Source organism: Brassica napus, chromosome A5 (genome assembly GCF_020379485.1).
Source record: "Brassica napus cultivar Da-Ae chromosome A5, Da-Ae, whole genome shotgun sequence".
Classification (NCBI taxonomy): Eukaryota; Viridiplantae; Streptophyta; class Magnoliopsida; order Brassicales; family Brassicaceae; genus Brassica; species Brassica napus.
Genome location: NC_063438.1, coordinates 1782665 through 1800377, shown reverse-complemented (window position 1 = coordinate 1800377; position 17713 = coordinate 1782665). Strand labels below are relative to the sequence as shown.

Below are 17713 nucleotides of genomic sequence, written 5' to 3'. Positions count from 1 at the left end.
CTACATTTCATGAATTTATATTTTCCTGTTTTTTTTTTATCTTTTACCTACCAAGCTTACTTTCTATGAAATTTTATCCTCTCATTCTCTTAATCCTTTCATAATGATGATTCTATAAGGAAAAGCTATCTATTAGTTGGCGAGTAGATTAGTTATGATTTAATATTCACACCAACAAACTCCTTTAAGTGAATGTATTTTTTGAGACCATTTTTGAGGTAAATGAAATCTCTAAATCATTCATAGTAAAAACATATTTCAAACAGTAAAAAAAGAGAGTTGGAAAATTTAGAAGTTAGATTTTGGAACGTACCTAGGACGTGTTAAAAACACTATTATTAAACCAATAAGGACACATAAAGAATCTTGTTTCTTGTTTCCCTCGTTCCCATGTGATGTAAACAATCAATCTTTCTCACACACACTACACTCTCTCTCTTTCTCTCTTGTGGGGTTTGGAGTATTATATAATAACAAAACAGTCCAAGGCACATCTTTCTAACACACCAATCTCTCGCCAGAAAACACAGAGGATCTCAATCTCAGATCGAGAGAGAATGGGTTTCTCTTCCCAAGAAAACCCTTCTTCTCTTTACTTCTTCTTCTTCTGTCTCTGTCTCTCCACAGTCTCTGCTAACACAAACACAAGCAGCAACAATGGTGTGGAAGGAGGAAGAAGAGAGCTAGCTTCTTGGAGATGCAATTGGTTTAGAGGGAGTTGGGTTTATGATGTAACGTACCCACTTTACGATCCTTACAAATGTCCATTCATAGATCCACAGTTTAACTGCAAGAAGTATGGTCGTCCCGACAATCTTTATCTTAAGTATCGATGGCAACCTTCCTCTTGCTCTCTGCCCAGGTACTTTTACTACTCTCTCTCTTCTTATCTTCTTACATTCTTTGGTTAAGTGTTTTGCTTTTGATTCACATTGATTCAATATCAAACATTTTGTGATTCATTTTCTCATAAATTAAAAAATGATAGAATTGCTTTTTTTTCTTATTGTTTAAATTTAATATCAAACCTTCTGTGTTTTTTTTGTCTTTCTTCATTTTCTCATAAATTAAACAAAATAATACTAATGATTTTTCTTATTTGAGTTTGTTTTTCCTGTTCTATTGTGAATAGTTCTGTTTATTTCCATTAATAAATAAGGAAAGTTGGATAGTTATGTTTGTTGGTTTAATGCCTCTTAAAGAGATATTTAAGCACATTGGTAAGAAAGGTTTCAGATGAATTTCAAAGTTAAGAGAGTAAATAGTACTCTCTTACTGTTTTTCTGTTCTCCTTTTTATGTATAGTTTTCGCCTTTTTGATTTCAAAATTTGAAACTTTTGTGAGAGTTGCATTGGAGCAATAATGTCTCGATACCCCCATTATTTCACTCTCCAAAAAGGTGTAAAATGGAATCCGAAGCACAAAACACAAATGTCTTTGATTAAGTAAATAAAAAGTTCAAAATTTAAACTTTTAAGTAACCTTTTTTCTTCCAATATAGTTATAACAAGTCCTGCATTTTATGGCGTATTAAAGAAATTAGGATTAAGAAATATATTATCTATACATATATATTTTTAATCAAATTGATAACAAAATACATACATATTATTCACTTTGATTTTGAGGACTTAAGTTATGCTAAAATCAGCCCTCTGTAAAACTAGCTGAGAAATGGGTTTTATTTTCTTCCCCATCTTGGAATTGAGGTAGTAAGAAAAATGTTTTCTTGTTTTTTTTTTGTTCAGATTCAATGGGTTGTATTTCTTGCGGAAGATGAGAGGGAAGAAGATAATGTTCGTTGGAGATTCACTAAGCACAAATATGTGGCAATCTCTTGCTTGTCTAATTCACGCTTGGGTTCCTAACGCTCGTTACACTCTTCTTCGCCAAAAGGGTCTCGCTTCCCTCACCTTCGAGGTTTGTTCATTTTTTTATAATTATAATTTCTTCTAATAACTCATTTAATTAATAATAAAATACTTATTCAGTTAAAAAATAGTATAATATTAATTGAAGTATGATTCTTTGCCGTATACATAAATTGGTTTTTCAGCTTTATAGTGTGAAAAGTTCTCTTTTGCTTATTTAAATAGGTCAAAGTGAACGATAGAAAATGACATGGGCTAAAGTTTCACTTTCTTTGTCTCTTAATTATTTGTTTTTGTCTCTTTTGATTTGATATAAAATATGATGCTTTGTTGCATATCTTTATGCATTCATGTTATAAAAAATAGTATTAGGACAAGAGAATGAGCAGAGCATTTAAGAGATGAACGTGATTAGTGGCCTATTTCCCAAAAAAGAGAATCTCTCGGAATATCATGTCATGCTATCATCTTTATGATCATGAGCCACACAAAAGATAGATTCGATTTCTTTATATTTATTTTTTTAATTCATAGTATGATATTTTGAGCACATGGCCGAAAATATCACCTTCAATTTTACATATATTAAAAGGTAGACTAATAATATACAACAAGGTCGAAACTATATAATATTATTTAGTGAAATAACAAGTGAGTTTGTGTAAATGGTACGAACGCAGGACTACGGAGTGACGTTGAAGCTATACAGAACACAGTTCTTAGTGGATTTAGATGCCGAGAACGTTGGAAGAGTGCTTAAGCTTGATTCCATTAAGCAAGGCAAAATGTGGAGAGGCATGGACGTCTTGATTTTCAACAGTTGGCATTGGTGGACCCATATCGATCACATCCAGCCGTACGCTTTTTTCTTTGGCTTTTGTCTGTGTCTTCTTGAGTTTTGACTCATTTGATGACGTCTACGTGTGTTTGTGTGAACCAGGTGGGACTACATGGAAGATGGGAACAGATTGTACAAAGACATGAACAGACTGGTCGCTTATTACAAAGGAATGACCACTTGGGCTCGATGGGTTAATGCATTCGTCAATCCATCTAAGACCAAGGTTTTCTTCAATGGCGTTTCTCCTGTTCATTACGAGTAAGTCAACAAAGAAACCTGTTTCAATGGGTAGTTGAAGTTAATGGTTAAGCATTTGTTAATGTTAATCTTAATATAAAAAAAATTGATAATTTAAGAACCATTTTATCTATGCATAATAGCTCTTTAAAATATAGGGGTCGAGACAAATGTTTCAATATTATACGTCATTATCTAGGTGATTATTATGCCATTCTCTAACATTATCTAGGCGTTACTTTAATTAGATGATCTTTTGTTAACAGTGGAAGGGATTGGGGAGAGCCAATGAAGTCATGTAAGAGTCAGACACAACCATTCTACGGGAGGAAGTATCCAGGAGGGCCACCAGTGGCTTGGGTGATTTTAAACAAAGTGTTTAGGAGATTGAAGAAACCAGTCTATTGGCTCGACATAACCGGTCTATCTCAGCTTCGTAAAGATGCTCATCCTTCTGCTTACAGTGGGAACCATCCTGGTAATGACTGTAGCCACTGGTGTCTTCCTGGTCTACCTGATACTTGGAACGTACTCTTTTACTCTGCTCTTTTTTCTTGAAGTCTATTTTGTTTTATCATCAATGTATAAGTTACCGAATAACAGTCTATTTCTTTAGTTAATTAACTTTGAATTGTGGTCGCTTGATTCTTGACTGAAATAACGTTTTAGATACCAATGTGACTCTAAATATGAGGAAAACATCGAAAGAAAACAATATACACAACCTGGATAAGTTTTATAAGTTTGTGCTTATATGTATACTGAAATATTACAGCAAACATAATACATATTCCAATTTTCTGTATTATAAAACATTTAAATGGAGGCGATCTTGTTCCTAGAGCAAAACTTGACTTGATAAAGTGGATTGATGAAATAAAAAAAATTAAAATTGGTTTGAAAATAGTATGGTAATACATACACTGAACATTATGCATATATGCACACTGATCATATAAACATAAATGTAAATAAACAATCTATGGAGACCTTCAACCATCAAGGGAACCAAAGAGACGCCTGAGACCATACATGTCTTCAGACAAGAACCGATGTAATAGCAAACTCAAAGCACTTCCTCTACTCTCAGGGTTTCTTGCGAAACACATTTCTATAAAATCCTTTGCATCGGACGGCACACTCTCTGGAATCTCAGGCGCTTCTCCACTCAACAAAACCGACGCAAGATCATTAAACTCAACCTCACGCCATGGCTCACCGGCATACATCTCCAAAACTATGCAACCTACCGACCACAAATCTAGGGCTTTCTCGGCCACACCGTCATAAACCGACTCTGGCGACATATAGATAGGCGATCCTACAAACGGAGGGTTTAACTCCCACGTGTCAGCAACCTCTCCTACTTCGGTAGAAGACCCAAAATCAGATATCTTCAGCTCGTAAGATTGTCCACACGGGAAGATAAGGAGGTTCTCTGGTTTGAGATCACAATGAACATAACCTAGGTTATGAACATAGACCAACCCTTGAAGTAACATACGTGTGAAGTCCTTGATCATCGTTTCAGGCAACTTGCTATCTTTGTAGCTGTCCATGAAAGTAGCTAAACTCCCTTCAGGTGCATACTCCATAACCATCTTGAAGATTCTCCACCCGTTGTCGTCTAAGTCCTCTTCCAAGTTGTAATTGTTATAGCATTGTACGATGTTTCTACATCCTTTGAGCTTCGATAGAATCAGAGCTTCTCTTTGGAGATAGTACAAGTTCTCGCAGTCCGTGGTTTTCACGGCGGCGTAGAGCGGTGACGAGCCATCGCTTCTGATGTATTTGACGAGGTCGACTGATCCGTACGTGCCTTTAGACAAGAACTTGATGACCTCTGGTTTTGTTGGCATCTTTGGAACAATAACAAGAAGACATATGCTTTTAGTTCACTTGAGGAAGTTGAAGTCACCTTAGATATTTGAGGATTAAACCTAATGCGTGCGGCTAATGTTGATTCCTAGATGTGACAATGTAGCTAAAAATAAATATAAAGATTTTTTTAATATTCAAGATAAATGTGTAATTTATGATAATAATAAATATAATATTCCCTCTGTTTTCATATTATAGGTGGTTTTAGCAAAAATAAATTGTTTCATAATATAAATAGTTTTTATATTTCAATGCACTTTTTTCACTTATTGCCTTATTGGATATTGCATGACCAATTAAAAGTATAAATATTTTATAATTGGTTGAACTTATTAATTAAATGTAACAACTTTCTTAATTATAGTGCTTTTAGCTAAAACTACACACAATATGAAACAGAGAGAATATTCTTTTTGAAAGTAAATTTTTTTATTATATTTGTATTTATCTTGTGTATAAAACTCTTTTTTTGTTTCACTTTTCAGAAAGAAATTTAAAAGTATGAAAAAGGAAAGGTAAAAGTTGTGTTTGTTTTGGATTAAAATTAAACTATGGATAAGATACATAAAGGAAAAAAAAATACTCAAGTAATTCTTCTTCAGTTTCATTCAACAAAGACAGATTCAAAGTAACAAACAACATCAGTTATCATCTAACTTCTCTTATTCCATTTGGCCAAAGTATCTGCCTGCAATGGTAATGAGCATATTAGCCATGATGATAACTTGCTCATCTTCAACCTCTAACGCACGAACACTAGCACACTTCCTCAGAACAGCTCTGAGACAAGCACACGTATCACCATCCAAAGGAGTGTCCACCGATGCACACAATGCTACTACCCATATACAGTCACTCCCCTGTAAACCGCTCTCCTTCTCAACCAAACATATCTTCTTCTTCAGCCTCGATACACGCGTCACCGAGTCCATTCCTTGTATCTCTGAAACCACCACACCAAACGGCTCATCTACAACAGTGTTGACGCGCGTAGTGAACATCCCCATAAGCTCATATTCAATCGACTGAGTTGATGACATTGTCTCATCCCCGCAGCACTCGTTAGCCTCTTGAGATAAAGCCTGTATAAAAATGACAACACTAGCATTCAGTTCTTGTCCATTAAGAGAAACACAAAATATGAAAGTTAGTTAAGAGGAAGTACCAGGCGAAGGTGTGAGAAGTCAGAAAGCAATGAGTCTTCCCACTCCTTGAGTGGTAACAAGTGCTCTGGGCATTTGGGGATTTCAGGTATCTGTGGCATGTAAACACTTTGCTCTTTCGGTATGTACTTGCTTTCATCTATCTTGGCAACTTTTACATTGGGAACACGCTTAGCTTCCCACCTGATAAACAAAAACAAATTTAAGAAATGCAGATACACTGAAAGATGGAGTAGAGAGAGACAAAAAACATACCTGACTCGTCTTAAGTATTCAAAGCCATCTTCTGGTGGTCCAGACTCAAAATCAGGTTCTCCATCCACAGCAAACGCAGGTCTCAAAATGCTATTGTAATAGTCATTATCTTCATTGTACTCCTCCTCTTCCTCTTCTTCAAGAGTTAAGTCATCTATACCTTCTTTGGTGCCTATATTTTCTCATGAAGAAGAAAAAAGTTAAAATTTGGATCCAGTGTGATTGAAGATGTATGAGCTTCAGGGTAAGTAGTTTGCTTGGAAACAAATAAGAGCTAAGAGAAAGAATTTGCTTCCGAAAAGTTTTGATTTTTATTGAAGATGTATGAACACTGTACAACATTTTGAACCAAAGAATCTCACTATATGCCCTTATTACAATCTGAACCAAAGAATCTATATACAGAAAGAATGACTTAGTATTCTATTCACACGGTTTATGTTCTGTCATAGAAAAGGGAAAAAAGAAGAAGCTGTTGTGGGTCTTAGAAAAGAGAAAATTGGTGAACAAAAGGGACTTTGACAGGTTTCTTCAGGTCACGGCTCAATGTACAAAGACATTCACACGGTTTCGTCTTGGTACAGCCGATACAGAACCTGTGGAAAAGAAATGAAAAGGCCTCTATCAAAAGATATGTTTTTGGAACGGAGGAGAGAAAGGATCAATGAAGAACCGATCCGGAAACAAAGATAAAAGACATCAAAAAGGCTAGAGAGGTTTGAATAGAGATAAACCATTGGAAAGAGTACTCATTGACACTAAACCTGACTGGAGAAAGAAGTCATAAAACCCTTTGAGTATAGGCAGATGGATAGAGAGAGAGAGAGAGAGAGAGAGACACTATATGTCTATTCCCTGAGGATATAGCTTAAGGTGATACCTGAGCTAGATGATCTAAAACTGGACTAACACACACTATATATCTATTCTCAACATGTTCAACCAACATCAAATAACATAAAAAGCAAAGTAAGTAGAGGGTTACCGAGAATACCAATGCCACTCGACTTCGAACTCTTCTGATTCTTCTTCGTGCTAACTAGACCTTCGTACTCACTCACCAGCTCAGGCACCAGCCTAGCATACATGTCACTCCACAGCTTCCTCTGATTCCCCATGTTAGCATACCTCATCGACTTCATCTGGTTCAAGGAGTACATTATCCGCAACTGATTGGTTGATGCATTCCCTTCAACATGTTGATGCTTCCCAACAGTTTTCTTATGCTTTCTTGGCGCCTCCTTATCATCACTGTGCGCAGCTCCCGACCTCTTGGGATGATGATCTTTGCCTTTCTTGCTGCAGAAAGGAACAACGTTGAGCAACGCGGTGTCATCAACCACATCGATCTTCACAGACCTCCCAACGAAAGCATTGTCCTTGACTCTCACTCTCTCCACCTTCTGGTTCTTTTCGAGCGTCTCCACAACATCTTCCTTCTTCCTGAAGATTGTTCCCGTTTCGATCTCAGCCAACAGTCTCCTCTTCTCAGCCTCCAAAAGTCTCTGAACCTCCGAATCTTCTTGTCCCTTCTTCTCAGAGTTACAAACAACTGACCCATCAGTCTCCATCTTGTCGTCTTCAAGAAACGAGGAGCTAGCTTCGGATACAGAGTAGACTCCAGGACAATCCACATCCATCGCCTGGGCTTCTTTCTCGTGTACAGTTTCTACATCTTTCTCAGGAATAGAAGCGAAAGGAGAAGACTTTACTTGAATCTCTGAGCTTATCTCTAAAACAGAGTCGTTCTCTAGTGGAGGTAAAGAAACGACCTTTAGCGAGTCTTGACCGGAATCTTCCAGAGAGATCGAAGCTTTCTCTGAGGAGGTTAGTGGGTCTTGCACGAGACAGTCGTCGGAATCAGATCTCGTCGTCATCACAGAGAGAGAGAGAGAGAGAAGAGAGAAGAGAGAAGAGAGAAGGATGAGCTCAAAACCCTTGAGGAAGATGAATAGGGGAAAGAAAACAAAAGCCTTCTTCTCGAATCAGTTAAATAAGCTGGAGCCGGTTTAGTTAAACCGGACATTTTCGTAAGCCGATAACCGGTTTTATTAGTTACCGGTTACGATTTAAAAAAAGTGCGGAGGGTATTATGGTAATATCCGTGAATACAGCTCGAAAGCTACAAACCACTCGCTAGTCGCTTCTATCACGCGCCATTCCTTTTCGATCTTTCTATCACTCAGAGAGAGAGAGACAGAGAGGGGCGAAGAATAAGGAGATTCAATCCAATTTAGGGTTAGTGATTTCCCTAATTTCGAAACCTAATCCTGATTGTTTCCCGGATCGGAGGAAGTAACGAGAATGGGAGCGAATTCTATACCGACGGACGCAACGATTGGTCTCGATGAGCAGATCTCGCAGCTCATGCAGTGCAAGCCTCTCTCTGAGCAACAGGTGCCTCCCCACTTTCTCCTCATATGATTGGATCTGGGTTTTTGTTTGTTCTCTCTGTTTGTACGCGATTGTATCAAAAACGAAGACTTTCTGGGAAAAGATTAGATCTTTACGTATGTGGGTGTTATGGGTTGGAGAATTGGGTTTGCGTTTCTATGGTTTGATGATGAGTATTGGTTGTATTGGATTCGTAACATAAAGTAATTAACCACATCAAAGGTCGTGTCTTTATGTGCCCTTGTGGGTTACTGTGACAATATGGAGATTCTCCATTTAATCGCCTTGGAGCTTGTCTTTTGATGTAGAGCATAGGGTTCGTTTGTTGTGTTAATTTCTCTGAGTTTACAATATTCAAATCACGTGTTTAATAGTGATAATCACTTGTTATGGCCTATAAAGAGTTGAATATCATATGCAGCGTTGTTTTGTTTTTCTTATAGGTTAGAGCGTTATGCGAAAAAGCCAAGGAGATCTTAATGGATGAAAGCAACGTTCAGGTTTCTTCTTTCTTCTCTTTGTTTGACTAATCTCTCGCCGCTTTTGGTGATGGATTTATTATTTGACTCTTTCCTGTATGCAGCCTGTGAAAAGCCCTGTGACAATCTGCGGTGATATTCATGGACAGTTCCATGATCTTGCTGAGCTTTTCCGTATTGGCGGAATGGTAACATCTATTTGGCTCTGATGCTGATTTTTGTTTATCCACCATGTACGGATCTACAAATCTTAATAATATTCATTTTTCCTCTCGTGTGCAGTGCCCTGATACCAATTACTTGTTTATGGGAGATTACGTTGACCGTGGTTATTATTCTGTTGAAACTGTTACGGTACGAGGATGATATATGCATGCTTCTTCTTTTTTCTTTCCATTTTAGAGTAGTATTGTTTGGTCTGAATATGAAGTATGTTGACACTGTTTCTCTTTATCCTCTTTCCAGCTGTTAGTCGCCTTAAAGCTGCGATATCCTCAGCGAATCACCATTCTTAGAGGAAACCATGAAAGTCGTCAGGTAGAGTAATCCTTTATGATCTTCTTACTCTGTTTCCACTTGAAAATTCACCTTCTGAGGTTATTAAATGCTGTATGATATCGTCCCTCAGGACCTTTTTCCATCGTTGAGATCTTGACTGGCACACATTTGTTTCTGATAAAATTTTGTTTTTTCTTGACTAAATGCATTTATTGGCTAGTACTTTTCTGTCTACATCTGACGCAGGGGTTCCTTCTTTTTCTTCTGTTTGGCAGATCACTCAGGTTTATGGATTTTATGATGAATGTCTGCGAAAGTGAGTCTTCTCAAAAATCTCCTTATTTTGTAGATGCTGTTAGTTTCATGCAAGTAATTTGTATCATCATTAGCATTACTCTTGCCTTTGCTTTTTGTGGTTGCTACCTACATGTGTGTGTGTGGTAGTAACCGTAGTATGTCGAAGTGTCTTATATTTCCTTCCTCTCCTAACTTTGTTTCTGTGAATCCTTCAAGCTTATGATCGCTTGCTTATTGCTTTTCTTGCAGGTATGGCAATGCAAATGTTTGGAAAATCTTTACAGATCTCTTTGACTATTTCCCACTGACAGCCTTGGTTAGTGCCTTATTATGTTCATGTTTCACACCTTTCTTCCTCTTTCATGATGTTGGTGGTGTTCACATGAGTATTAGTCCTTTCTCTTGTGCTAGCAATATGCTTTTGAACTGAAGCATTGCTATTACGTTATGTTATTAAATCATTATGTTATTCCGTTGCAGGTTGAGTCAGAAATATTTTGCCTTCATGGTGGCTTGTCTCCATCTATCGAGACACTTGACAACATAAGGAACTTTGATCGAGTTCAAGAAGTGCCCCATGAAGGGCCCATGTGTGACTTATTATGGTCTGATCCTGATGACCGTTGTGGTTGGGGCATCTCTCCTCGTGGTGCTGGATATACATTTGGTCAGGTAATTATAAATCTCAGAGCGGTCCTGAATCTCTTTATGTTTCTCCGTTTAAATAAGTGCCTAATTGACTTTCATTTTGTTTCCATAGGACATATCCGAACAGTTCAACCACTCAAACAGCTTAAAGCTGATCGCCAGAGCCCATCAGCTGGTTATGGATGGATACAACTGGGCTCATGTAATTATTCAACTCAACCCTTCTCTGTTCGTTCCATAGCTTTGCGAGGTTTAAGATTCTTCTTTTTCCGTGGACAGGAGCAAAAGGTGGTAACTATCTTCAGTGCACCAAACTATTGTTACCGTTGTGGGAACATGGCTTCGATTCTTGAGGTTGATGACTGCAGGAACCACACCTTCATTCAGGTCTTGCCCTCAAAACCCAGATGTCTTATCTGCTAACGAAATTAGTGTAAAAGGAAAACAAAAACTAACTAAAAGTAAATAACTGTGAGTGCAGTTTGAACCAGCACCAAGGAGAGGAGAACCAGATGTTACTCGGAGAACACCAGACTATTTCCTGTGATCACTGGACACAGAGTCACCTCAGCAGCTGCAACCAACAACTGAAAAGTCACAGTTGGTAACTCAAGAATCTGGTTACTATGCGATGTGTTAAGGTTTGCTGTGTTTTGAAGTTCAACTTAGTCCCCACCACCGAGAGAATAGTGTGTATTATAGGCGAAGAAGACCCTCTCTTATCTTCCTCTATAACCAAGAAGAAGAGAAAAAGAGGTCAACGGACTCTCTACAATACCCATTATGCACATTGTTTATTAACTTCTTCTTTCTGCATCAGTTTGTCTTTTCATGTGAGAGATCTGTTTAATTTAATTTCTTGTAATTCTTCTCTTAAATTTCATCTATTATTTTTTTTGTTTAGAAATCCAGTGAAGATTTTTTATTGGAACTTCGATGTTTTGCTTTTAAAATCTTCATATAGTAACAATGGAAGTGCTGAATTCATTGACTCAGCCACTTTGAAACAGTAGTCACAACTCACAACTTACATGTGCCTACATCAGAAGAGACTAGGTTCAGCCTGTCTTCTATCATGATTCATGAAAAGCCCGATCACAAAATAGGAAAATACTCTATCGATTAACAGAATAACTTGCTATAAATTTTTCATTCTTTCAGTAAAAGAAAATAGTTGGTTAAAATGTGAATTGGGTTTTGACAGCCACATGGATTTTTCAACTGTTCACCGACCGTGGATGTTCCACAGAATCCAGCATGCGAATTGGAAAGCAAGTACAGTGAGGTCAAAGAGGTTGTAGCATCGAAGCCACTTCAGAATGGCTTACTATCAAAGCTTTGAAGAAGACAAGACTTTGCTGCTGTTGGAGACATTGCTGTTGTTGGTTGCAGACTAAAAGACCTTTTTATAGGAAAATACCTTTTACTATCACAAAATGTCCAATAACAATAAATAAGTACAGTAAAAACTCCGTAAATTAATAATGTTGGAATTATGATATTTTATTAATTTACAAAAAGTTGATTTTCTGAATTTTGTTTAGAATATTTTTTTTTTGAATAAAATAAACAAAATAGTTGATTTTACCGTATACACTAATTATTATTTTTTGAAATTCAACTTTCATGTTAATTTTATTGTATTATTTAGTGTATATAAAATATGTTTTATAAAATTTAAATGTGGTTTAAATATAAGAAAAATTCCCTTAGATAGTCATTTTAAATTTATTTTCACATAAATAGACCCCCAAGACAAAAAATGACAAAAAAAAATTATTGAAAGGTAAATATGCATTTATACCTTTAGGTTTTAACTAATCTAAGACTTAGGGTTTAGAATTAAGGAGTTAGGTTTTGGATATGAGTTCAAAATTTTAAAAATAAAAAATAAATATTAAAACTTTTAAAATGAAAAAGAGCTATTTTGGTCATTTTTTAAGGGCTATTATTATGACAAAAACTTAAAAATGGTTATTTGAGAGAATTACCCTATATATAATTTTAGTAAATATAAGCAAAATATATTAAAATATTAAGAAAATATAGAGATAATTATATTGTAATATAAAGCAAATAATAAAAAACAAAATAAATTGAAATGTTAAGAAAATATAGAGATAATTATATTGCAAAATAAAGCAAATAATAAAATTATTTGTTTGTACTTATATATTTTTATATATACAAAATTTATTAATTTATAATATCAGCAGAACCATATATTTACATAAGATTTTTTAAAATATTATTATCTTATTATTTCGAAGATTGTGTCATATTTTGAACTGGTCTAACTCGAGACCGGAGAAATTTATTAATTTATAGTGTTTATTAATTTATCGAATATAAATTTATAGAGTTTCTACTGTATATCAAATATTGATTGGTATTTCTGGCCTAATTATACTGATTACAATTAGCAAAATTTGAGGGATTTTTTTCCTTTGCAAGGGTTTTGGTAGTTTATTCTTCTTGCCTCCTCTAGAAACAGAGGGCGTGTGCCTCTGTTATAATTTCACCATTAGCGTTTTGGTAGAAAATGTGGGATCAACAACCTAGTTTCAGGTTTGCGATAGATGATAACTTCTGGGAGAAGGAAGCTGGCATAGCGTCTCAGGTATTCGTGGCTGGCGGATGCGAATGGTATAACTACAAGAAAAAAACTCTCTGTGTCTTCAAGAATGACATGTTTTAGAAGGTTTCATGTATTTGATATCATGGGTTTAAGCTTTGCTTTTCTTGCTTTAGAAGGTTTCACAGCCAGATAGAGCAGGCCCTGAGATTACCAAGCTCTGAGCTCGACTAAGTCTAAAATGGACAACACTAACAAAGTTGAATACGAGCTTGAAAAGCCAACAATATCCAATAAAGTTATGTCATGTTTAAATCTTGAAAAGGAAGCATCTATTATATACACAAGCAAGTGATTGTGTTTTTTTGTATATGCTTCATAGTTCAACTGAACAGTGTTTGGGGCTAGGATACCAGGCTGGTGTTTCCAAAATTTTCCCAAGAAAGAGAGTCTCGGAGTCAAGTTTGAGCGGTTGAAGACAAAGAGAGATCAGATGATGCTGATGATGGGGTCTCGCGTCCAACAAGTCGAAGAAAGTTTCAAGAAACTTGAGCTGGTTGCGTCGGATCTCAAAGCTGAAGTGCACAAGGATAAGGCCAAATCTTCTGATGCTAGATTTTTGTTGGTCGATGAGGTTTGGTTGATGTATTCCATCAAGTTGATACTTTACAGATTTTTTTTAGTAGAGTACACTACCCTCGTTTCTTTTCTTTTTATTTCCGTTTTCCTGTTGCTTTCTGAATCTTAGTCTAGACAATAGCCTCAACTAAAAGATTTGCTTATGTTGATGGTTTCATTCGCTTTCCGATCATGTTTTGAGATTAGCCTTTGGTTCAAAGTAACTATGGCTCAGAATACAAAACCTAAGAAAATCTTTTGAAGAGACGTGAGGAATGAAAAGTAGATATAGCGCTTATTTTATTGAATAGATATTTGGTATCTCGATTCCTGTATAATATGGTTTCTTCTAGTCTAGTATGGAATTGTTAATCCTCCTCCCACTATGGTTCAGCCTTAATCTCTTTGTTTCTGATTCCATCAAACTTTGTAATCCAAAGTATCATTTTGGATCATGACCTGTAAACTTTTTTTTTTATGAATCAATGAAAATTTCAGGATAAAGAAAAATATTTTTTTATGGAGAAATTTCAATTTTACCACAAATTTGTTAGTATTTTTCAAATTTACCTTTAAAAGATAATCATTTTCATAAATATTTTTAAGTTTGTGATAGAAAGATTAGTAACCTTTTTAAATCATTTATAAATGTTTAAGCACAGCTAAGCATCACAAAACATTAAAACACACAGATAAATATGATCCATTTTGATCACTAGGGTACGCCAAAGTTATATTATTAACACAAATGTTTTTGAAGATGTTCGTATCGTAAGCTTTTTTACCAGGATAAATAATCAATTATGTGATACTATCGAGGATACAGTATATGTATATGTTAGCCGGTAAAACTTTTGTCGTCTCTGTTTCTCTAAAAAATAACAATTTTATAGTGGTTAGTCCATCTATTTAGGGAGTATTATAAAATTTTACTAAATTAATTGACAAAAACGATGCCCATTAAGTCATTAACAATGAAAGAAAATTTAATATACATTAATACAAATGTAAAATGTGTTTATAAATTAAAAAAAAACACTAAAAATCAGTATATAGAAAATTTACAGAAAATTCAATATTTTCGTAGGGGTTAAACATATAGATTTTGAGAAAAATTCAAAAATATGACAATACTGTTTAATGCTTAGTTTCATCTTTCACTAACATATGATGAAGTTCAAAGAGGTTTGCAACTTTTGTTGTCTCCGTTTCTCTAGAAAATAGAGATTTTATAGTAGTTATACACCAATTTATGGAGTATTATGAAGTTTTACTAAATTAATTGACAAGAAATTAAAAGGATGCTCATTTACCATGAAAGAGAGTTTAATAAACATTAATAAAAATGTAGAATGTGTTATTTAAAACAACACTAAAGAGTATATAGAACATTTACCGAAAACTCAATATTTTCGTAGTGGGTTAACACATATATTTTGAGAAAAATTCAAAAATATGAAAATACTGTTTTAATGCATAGTTGCATCTTTCACTAAAATATGATGAAGGTCAAATAGGTTTGAAACTTTTGTTGTCTCCGTTTCTCTAGTAAATAGTGATTTTATAGTGGTTATTCCACCAATTTAGAGATTATTATGAAGTTTTACTAAATTAATTGACAAAAAATTAAAACGATGCCGATGTACCACGAAATAGAGTTTAATATATTTTCTTAGGGATTAACACCTAGATTTTGAGAAAAATTCAAAAATATGAAAATACTGTTATAATGCATAGTTGCATTCTTCGCTAATATATGATGAAATTCAAAGAGGTTTAGAACTTTTGTTGTCTTAGTTTTTGGGAAAATAACGATTTTATAAAGGTTAGTCCACCAATTTAGGGAGTATTATGAAGTTTTACTTTAAAAAAAAATAAAACGATGTCCATGTACCATGAACGTGAGTTTAATATACATTAATACAAATGTTGAAAGTTTTTAGAATTTTTAAAACAACACTAAAGATCATAGGCTTCAGTATATAGAGCATTTACCGAAAACTAAATATTTTCGTAGGGGGTTAACTCATAGATTTTGAGAAAAAATTAAAAAATATGAAAATACAGTTTTAATGCATATTTGCATTCTTCGCCAGCATATGATGACGTTCAAAGAGGTTTGGAACTATTGTTGTCTCCGTTTCTCTAGAAAATAGCTATTTTATAGTGGTTAATCCCCCTATTTGGGGAGTATTATGAAGTGTTACTAAATTAATTGATAAAAAAATTAAAACGATGTCCATGTACCATGAAAGAGAGTTTAATATACATTAATATAAAGGTAGAATGTGTTTAGTAATTTTAAAACAACACTAAAGATCATAGGCTTCACTATATATAGAATTTACCGAAAACTCAATAATTTTCGAATGGGTTATTTAACACATATATTTTGAGAAAAATTCAAAAATATGAAAAATATTGTTTTAATGCATATTTGCATTCTTCGCTAAGATATGAAGAAGTTCAAAGAAGTTTGGAACTTTTATTGTCTCTGTTTCTCTAGAAAATAGCGATTTTATAGTAGTTAGTCCACCAATTTAGAGAGTATTATAAAATTTTATTAAATTAATTGAAAAAATTAAAATGATGTCCATGTACAATGAAAGAGAGTTTAATACATTAATACAAATGTAGAATATGTTTAGTAATTTTAAAACAACACTAAAGATATAGAGCATTTACCGAAAGTTCCATATTTTCGTAGGGGGTTAGCCCATAGATTTTGAGAAAAATTCAAAAATATGAAAATTCTGTTTTAATGCATAATTGCATCCTTCACTAACATATCATGAAGGTCAAAGAAGTTTCGAACTTTTGTTGTCTCCACTTCCCTAGAAAATAGCGATTTTATAGTGGTTAGTCCACCATTTTAGGGAGTATTATAAAGTTTTACTAAATTAATTGACAAAAAATTAAAACGATGCCTATGTACTATGAATATGAGTTTAATATAAATTATTACAAATGTAGAATGTGTTTAGAAATTTTAGAACAACCCCAAAGATCATATGCTTCATTATTAGAGCATTTACCGAAAAATTCAGTATTTTTGTAGGGGGTTAGCCCATAGGTTTGGAGAAAAACTCAAAAATATGAAAATTCTGGTTTAATGCATAGTTGCATCCTTCACTAACATATGACGAAGGTCAAAGAGGTTTCGAACTTTTGTTGTCTCCATTTCCCAAAAAAATAGTGATTTTATAGTGGTTAGTCCACCAATTTAGGGAGTATTATGAAGTTTTATTAAATTAATTGACAAAAAATTAAAACGATGCCCATGTACCATGAAAATGAGTTTAATATAAATTAATACAAATGTAAAATGTGTTTAGAAATTTTAAAACAACCCCAAAGATCATATGCTTCATTATTAGAGCATTTACCAAAAAATTCAAAAATATGTAAAATCTGTTTTAATACATAGTTGCATCCTTCACCAACATTTGATGAAGGTCAAAGAGGTTTGGAACAATTTTTGTCTCCGCTTTTCTAGAGAATAGCGATTTTATAGTGGTTAGTCCACCAGTTTATGGAGTATTATGAAGTTTTACTAAATTAAGTGACAAAAAATTAAAACGATGCCCTTGTACCATGAAAATGAGTTTAATATACATTAATATAAATGTAGAATGTTTTTAGAAATTTTAAAACAACCCCAAAGATTATATGCTTCATTATTAGAGCATTTACCGAAAAATTCAGTATTTTCGTAAGGTGTTAGCCCATAGATTTTGAGAAAAATTCAAAAATATGAAAAATCTGTTTTAATGCATAGTTTCATCCTTAAATAACATATGATGAAAGTCAAAGAGGTTTGGAATTTTTGTTATCTCCCTTTCCCTAGAAAATAGCGATTTTATAGTGGTTAGTCCACCAATTTAGGGAGTATTATGAAGTTTTACTAAATTAAGTGCCAAAAATTTGTATTAATGCCCATGTACCATGAAAATGA

At 34.3% G+C, this 17713-nt stretch overlaps 4 protein-coding genes across 5 annotated transcripts; 2 read left to right on the top strand and 2 right to left on the bottom strand.

Moving 5' to 3' along the window:
• The first annotated feature begins 368 nt into the window (after window positions 1-368).
• LOC106450616 (protein trichome birefringence-like 39) lies at window positions 369-3589 on the top strand. Its single transcript, XM_013892308.3, has 5 exons — window positions 369-862; window positions 1750-1921; window positions 2553-2728; window positions 2813-2971; window positions 3217-3589. Exons 1-5 carry the CDS (start codon window positions 558-560, stop codon window positions 3506-3508), a joined length of 1104 nt encoding a protein of 367 aa, XP_013747762.1. The 5' UTR covers window positions 369-557; the 3' UTR covers window positions 3509-3589.
• LOC106453315 (mitogen-activated protein kinase kinase kinase 20-like) lies at window positions 3511-4809 on the bottom strand. Its single transcript, XM_048780386.1, has one exon. The coding sequence runs from the start codon at window positions 4807-4809 to the stop codon at window positions 3943-3945; it is 867 nt and encodes a 288-aa protein (XP_048636343.1). The 3' UTR covers window positions 3511-3942.
• A 532-nt stretch (window positions 4810-5341) lies between these two features.
• LOC106450617 lies at window positions 5342-8214 on the bottom strand. 2 transcript variants are annotated; one of them, XM_013892309.3, is made up of 4 exons: window positions 7235-8214; window positions 6250-6421; window positions 5997-6177; window positions 5342-5913 (listed from the first exon to the last, which is right to left on the bottom strand). In XM_013892309.3, exons 1-4 carry the CDS (start codon window positions 8124-8126, stop codon window positions 5494-5496), a joined length of 1665 nt encoding a protein of 554 aa, XP_013747763.2. In that variant the 5' UTR covers window positions 8127-8214; the 3' UTR covers window positions 5342-5493. The 2 variants fall into 2 exon arrangements, with proteins under 2 accessions (XP_013747763.2, XP_013747764.2); XM_013892310.3 differs by having other exon boundaries at window positions 7244-8206.
• A 174-nt stretch (window positions 8215-8388) lies between these two features.
• LOC106450619 (serine/threonine-protein phosphatase PP2A-3 catalytic subunit) lies at window positions 8389-11554 on the top strand. Its single transcript, XM_048780385.1, has 11 exons — window positions 8389-8646; window positions 9087-9143; window positions 9227-9310; window positions 9405-9476; window positions 9588-9659; window positions 9896-9936; window positions 10167-10233; window positions 10398-10589; window positions 10678-10767; window positions 10845-10952; window positions 11047-11554. The coding sequence occupies exons 1-11, from the start codon at window positions 8554-8556 to the stop codon at window positions 11110-11112; spliced, it is 942 nt and encodes a 313-aa protein (XP_048636342.1). The 5' UTR covers window positions 8389-8553; the 3' UTR covers window positions 11113-11554.
• Window positions 11555-17713: the final 6159 nt, after the last annotated feature.

Coding starts and splice junctions, on each gene's coding strand:
- LOC106450619 (XM_048780385.1), top strand. CDS start 8,554: ATGGGAGCGAATTCTATACCGACGGACGCAACGATTGGTCTCGATGAG. Junction 10,234..10,397: donor ATTTCCCACTGACAGCCTTG/GTTAGTGCCTTA, acceptor ATTCCGTTGCAG/GTTGAGTCAGAAATATTTTG. Junction 10,590..10,677: donor CTGGATATACATTTGGTCAG/GTAATTATAAAT, acceptor TTGTTTCCATAG/GACATATCCGAACAGTTCAA.
- LOC106450617 (XM_013892309.3), bottom strand. CDS start 8,126: ATGACGACGAGATCTGATTCCGACGACTGTCTCGTGCAAGACCCACTA. Junction 6,178..6,249: donor GAATACTTAAGACGAGTCAG/GTATGTTTTTTG, acceptor TTTGTTTATCAG/GTGGGAAGCTAAGCGTGTTC. Junction 5,914..5,996: donor ACTTCTCACACCTTCGCCTG/GTACTTCCTCTT, acceptor ATTTTTATACAG/GCTTTATCTCAAGAGGCTAA.
- LOC106450616 (XM_013892308.3), top strand. CDS start 558: ATGGGTTTCTCTTCCCAAGAAAACCCTTCTTCTCTTTACTTCTTCTTC. Junction 1,922..2,552: donor TCGCTTCCCTCACCTTCGAG/GTTTGTTCATTT, acceptor GTACGAACGCAG/GACTACGGAGTGACGTTGAA. Junction 2,729..2,812: donor CATATCGATCACATCCAGCC/GTACGCTTTTTT, acceptor TGTGTGAACCAG/GTGGGACTACATGGAAGATG.
- LOC106453315 (XM_048780386.1), bottom strand. CDS start 4,809: ATGCCAACAAAACCAGAGGTCATCAAGTTCTTGTCTAAAGGCACGTAC.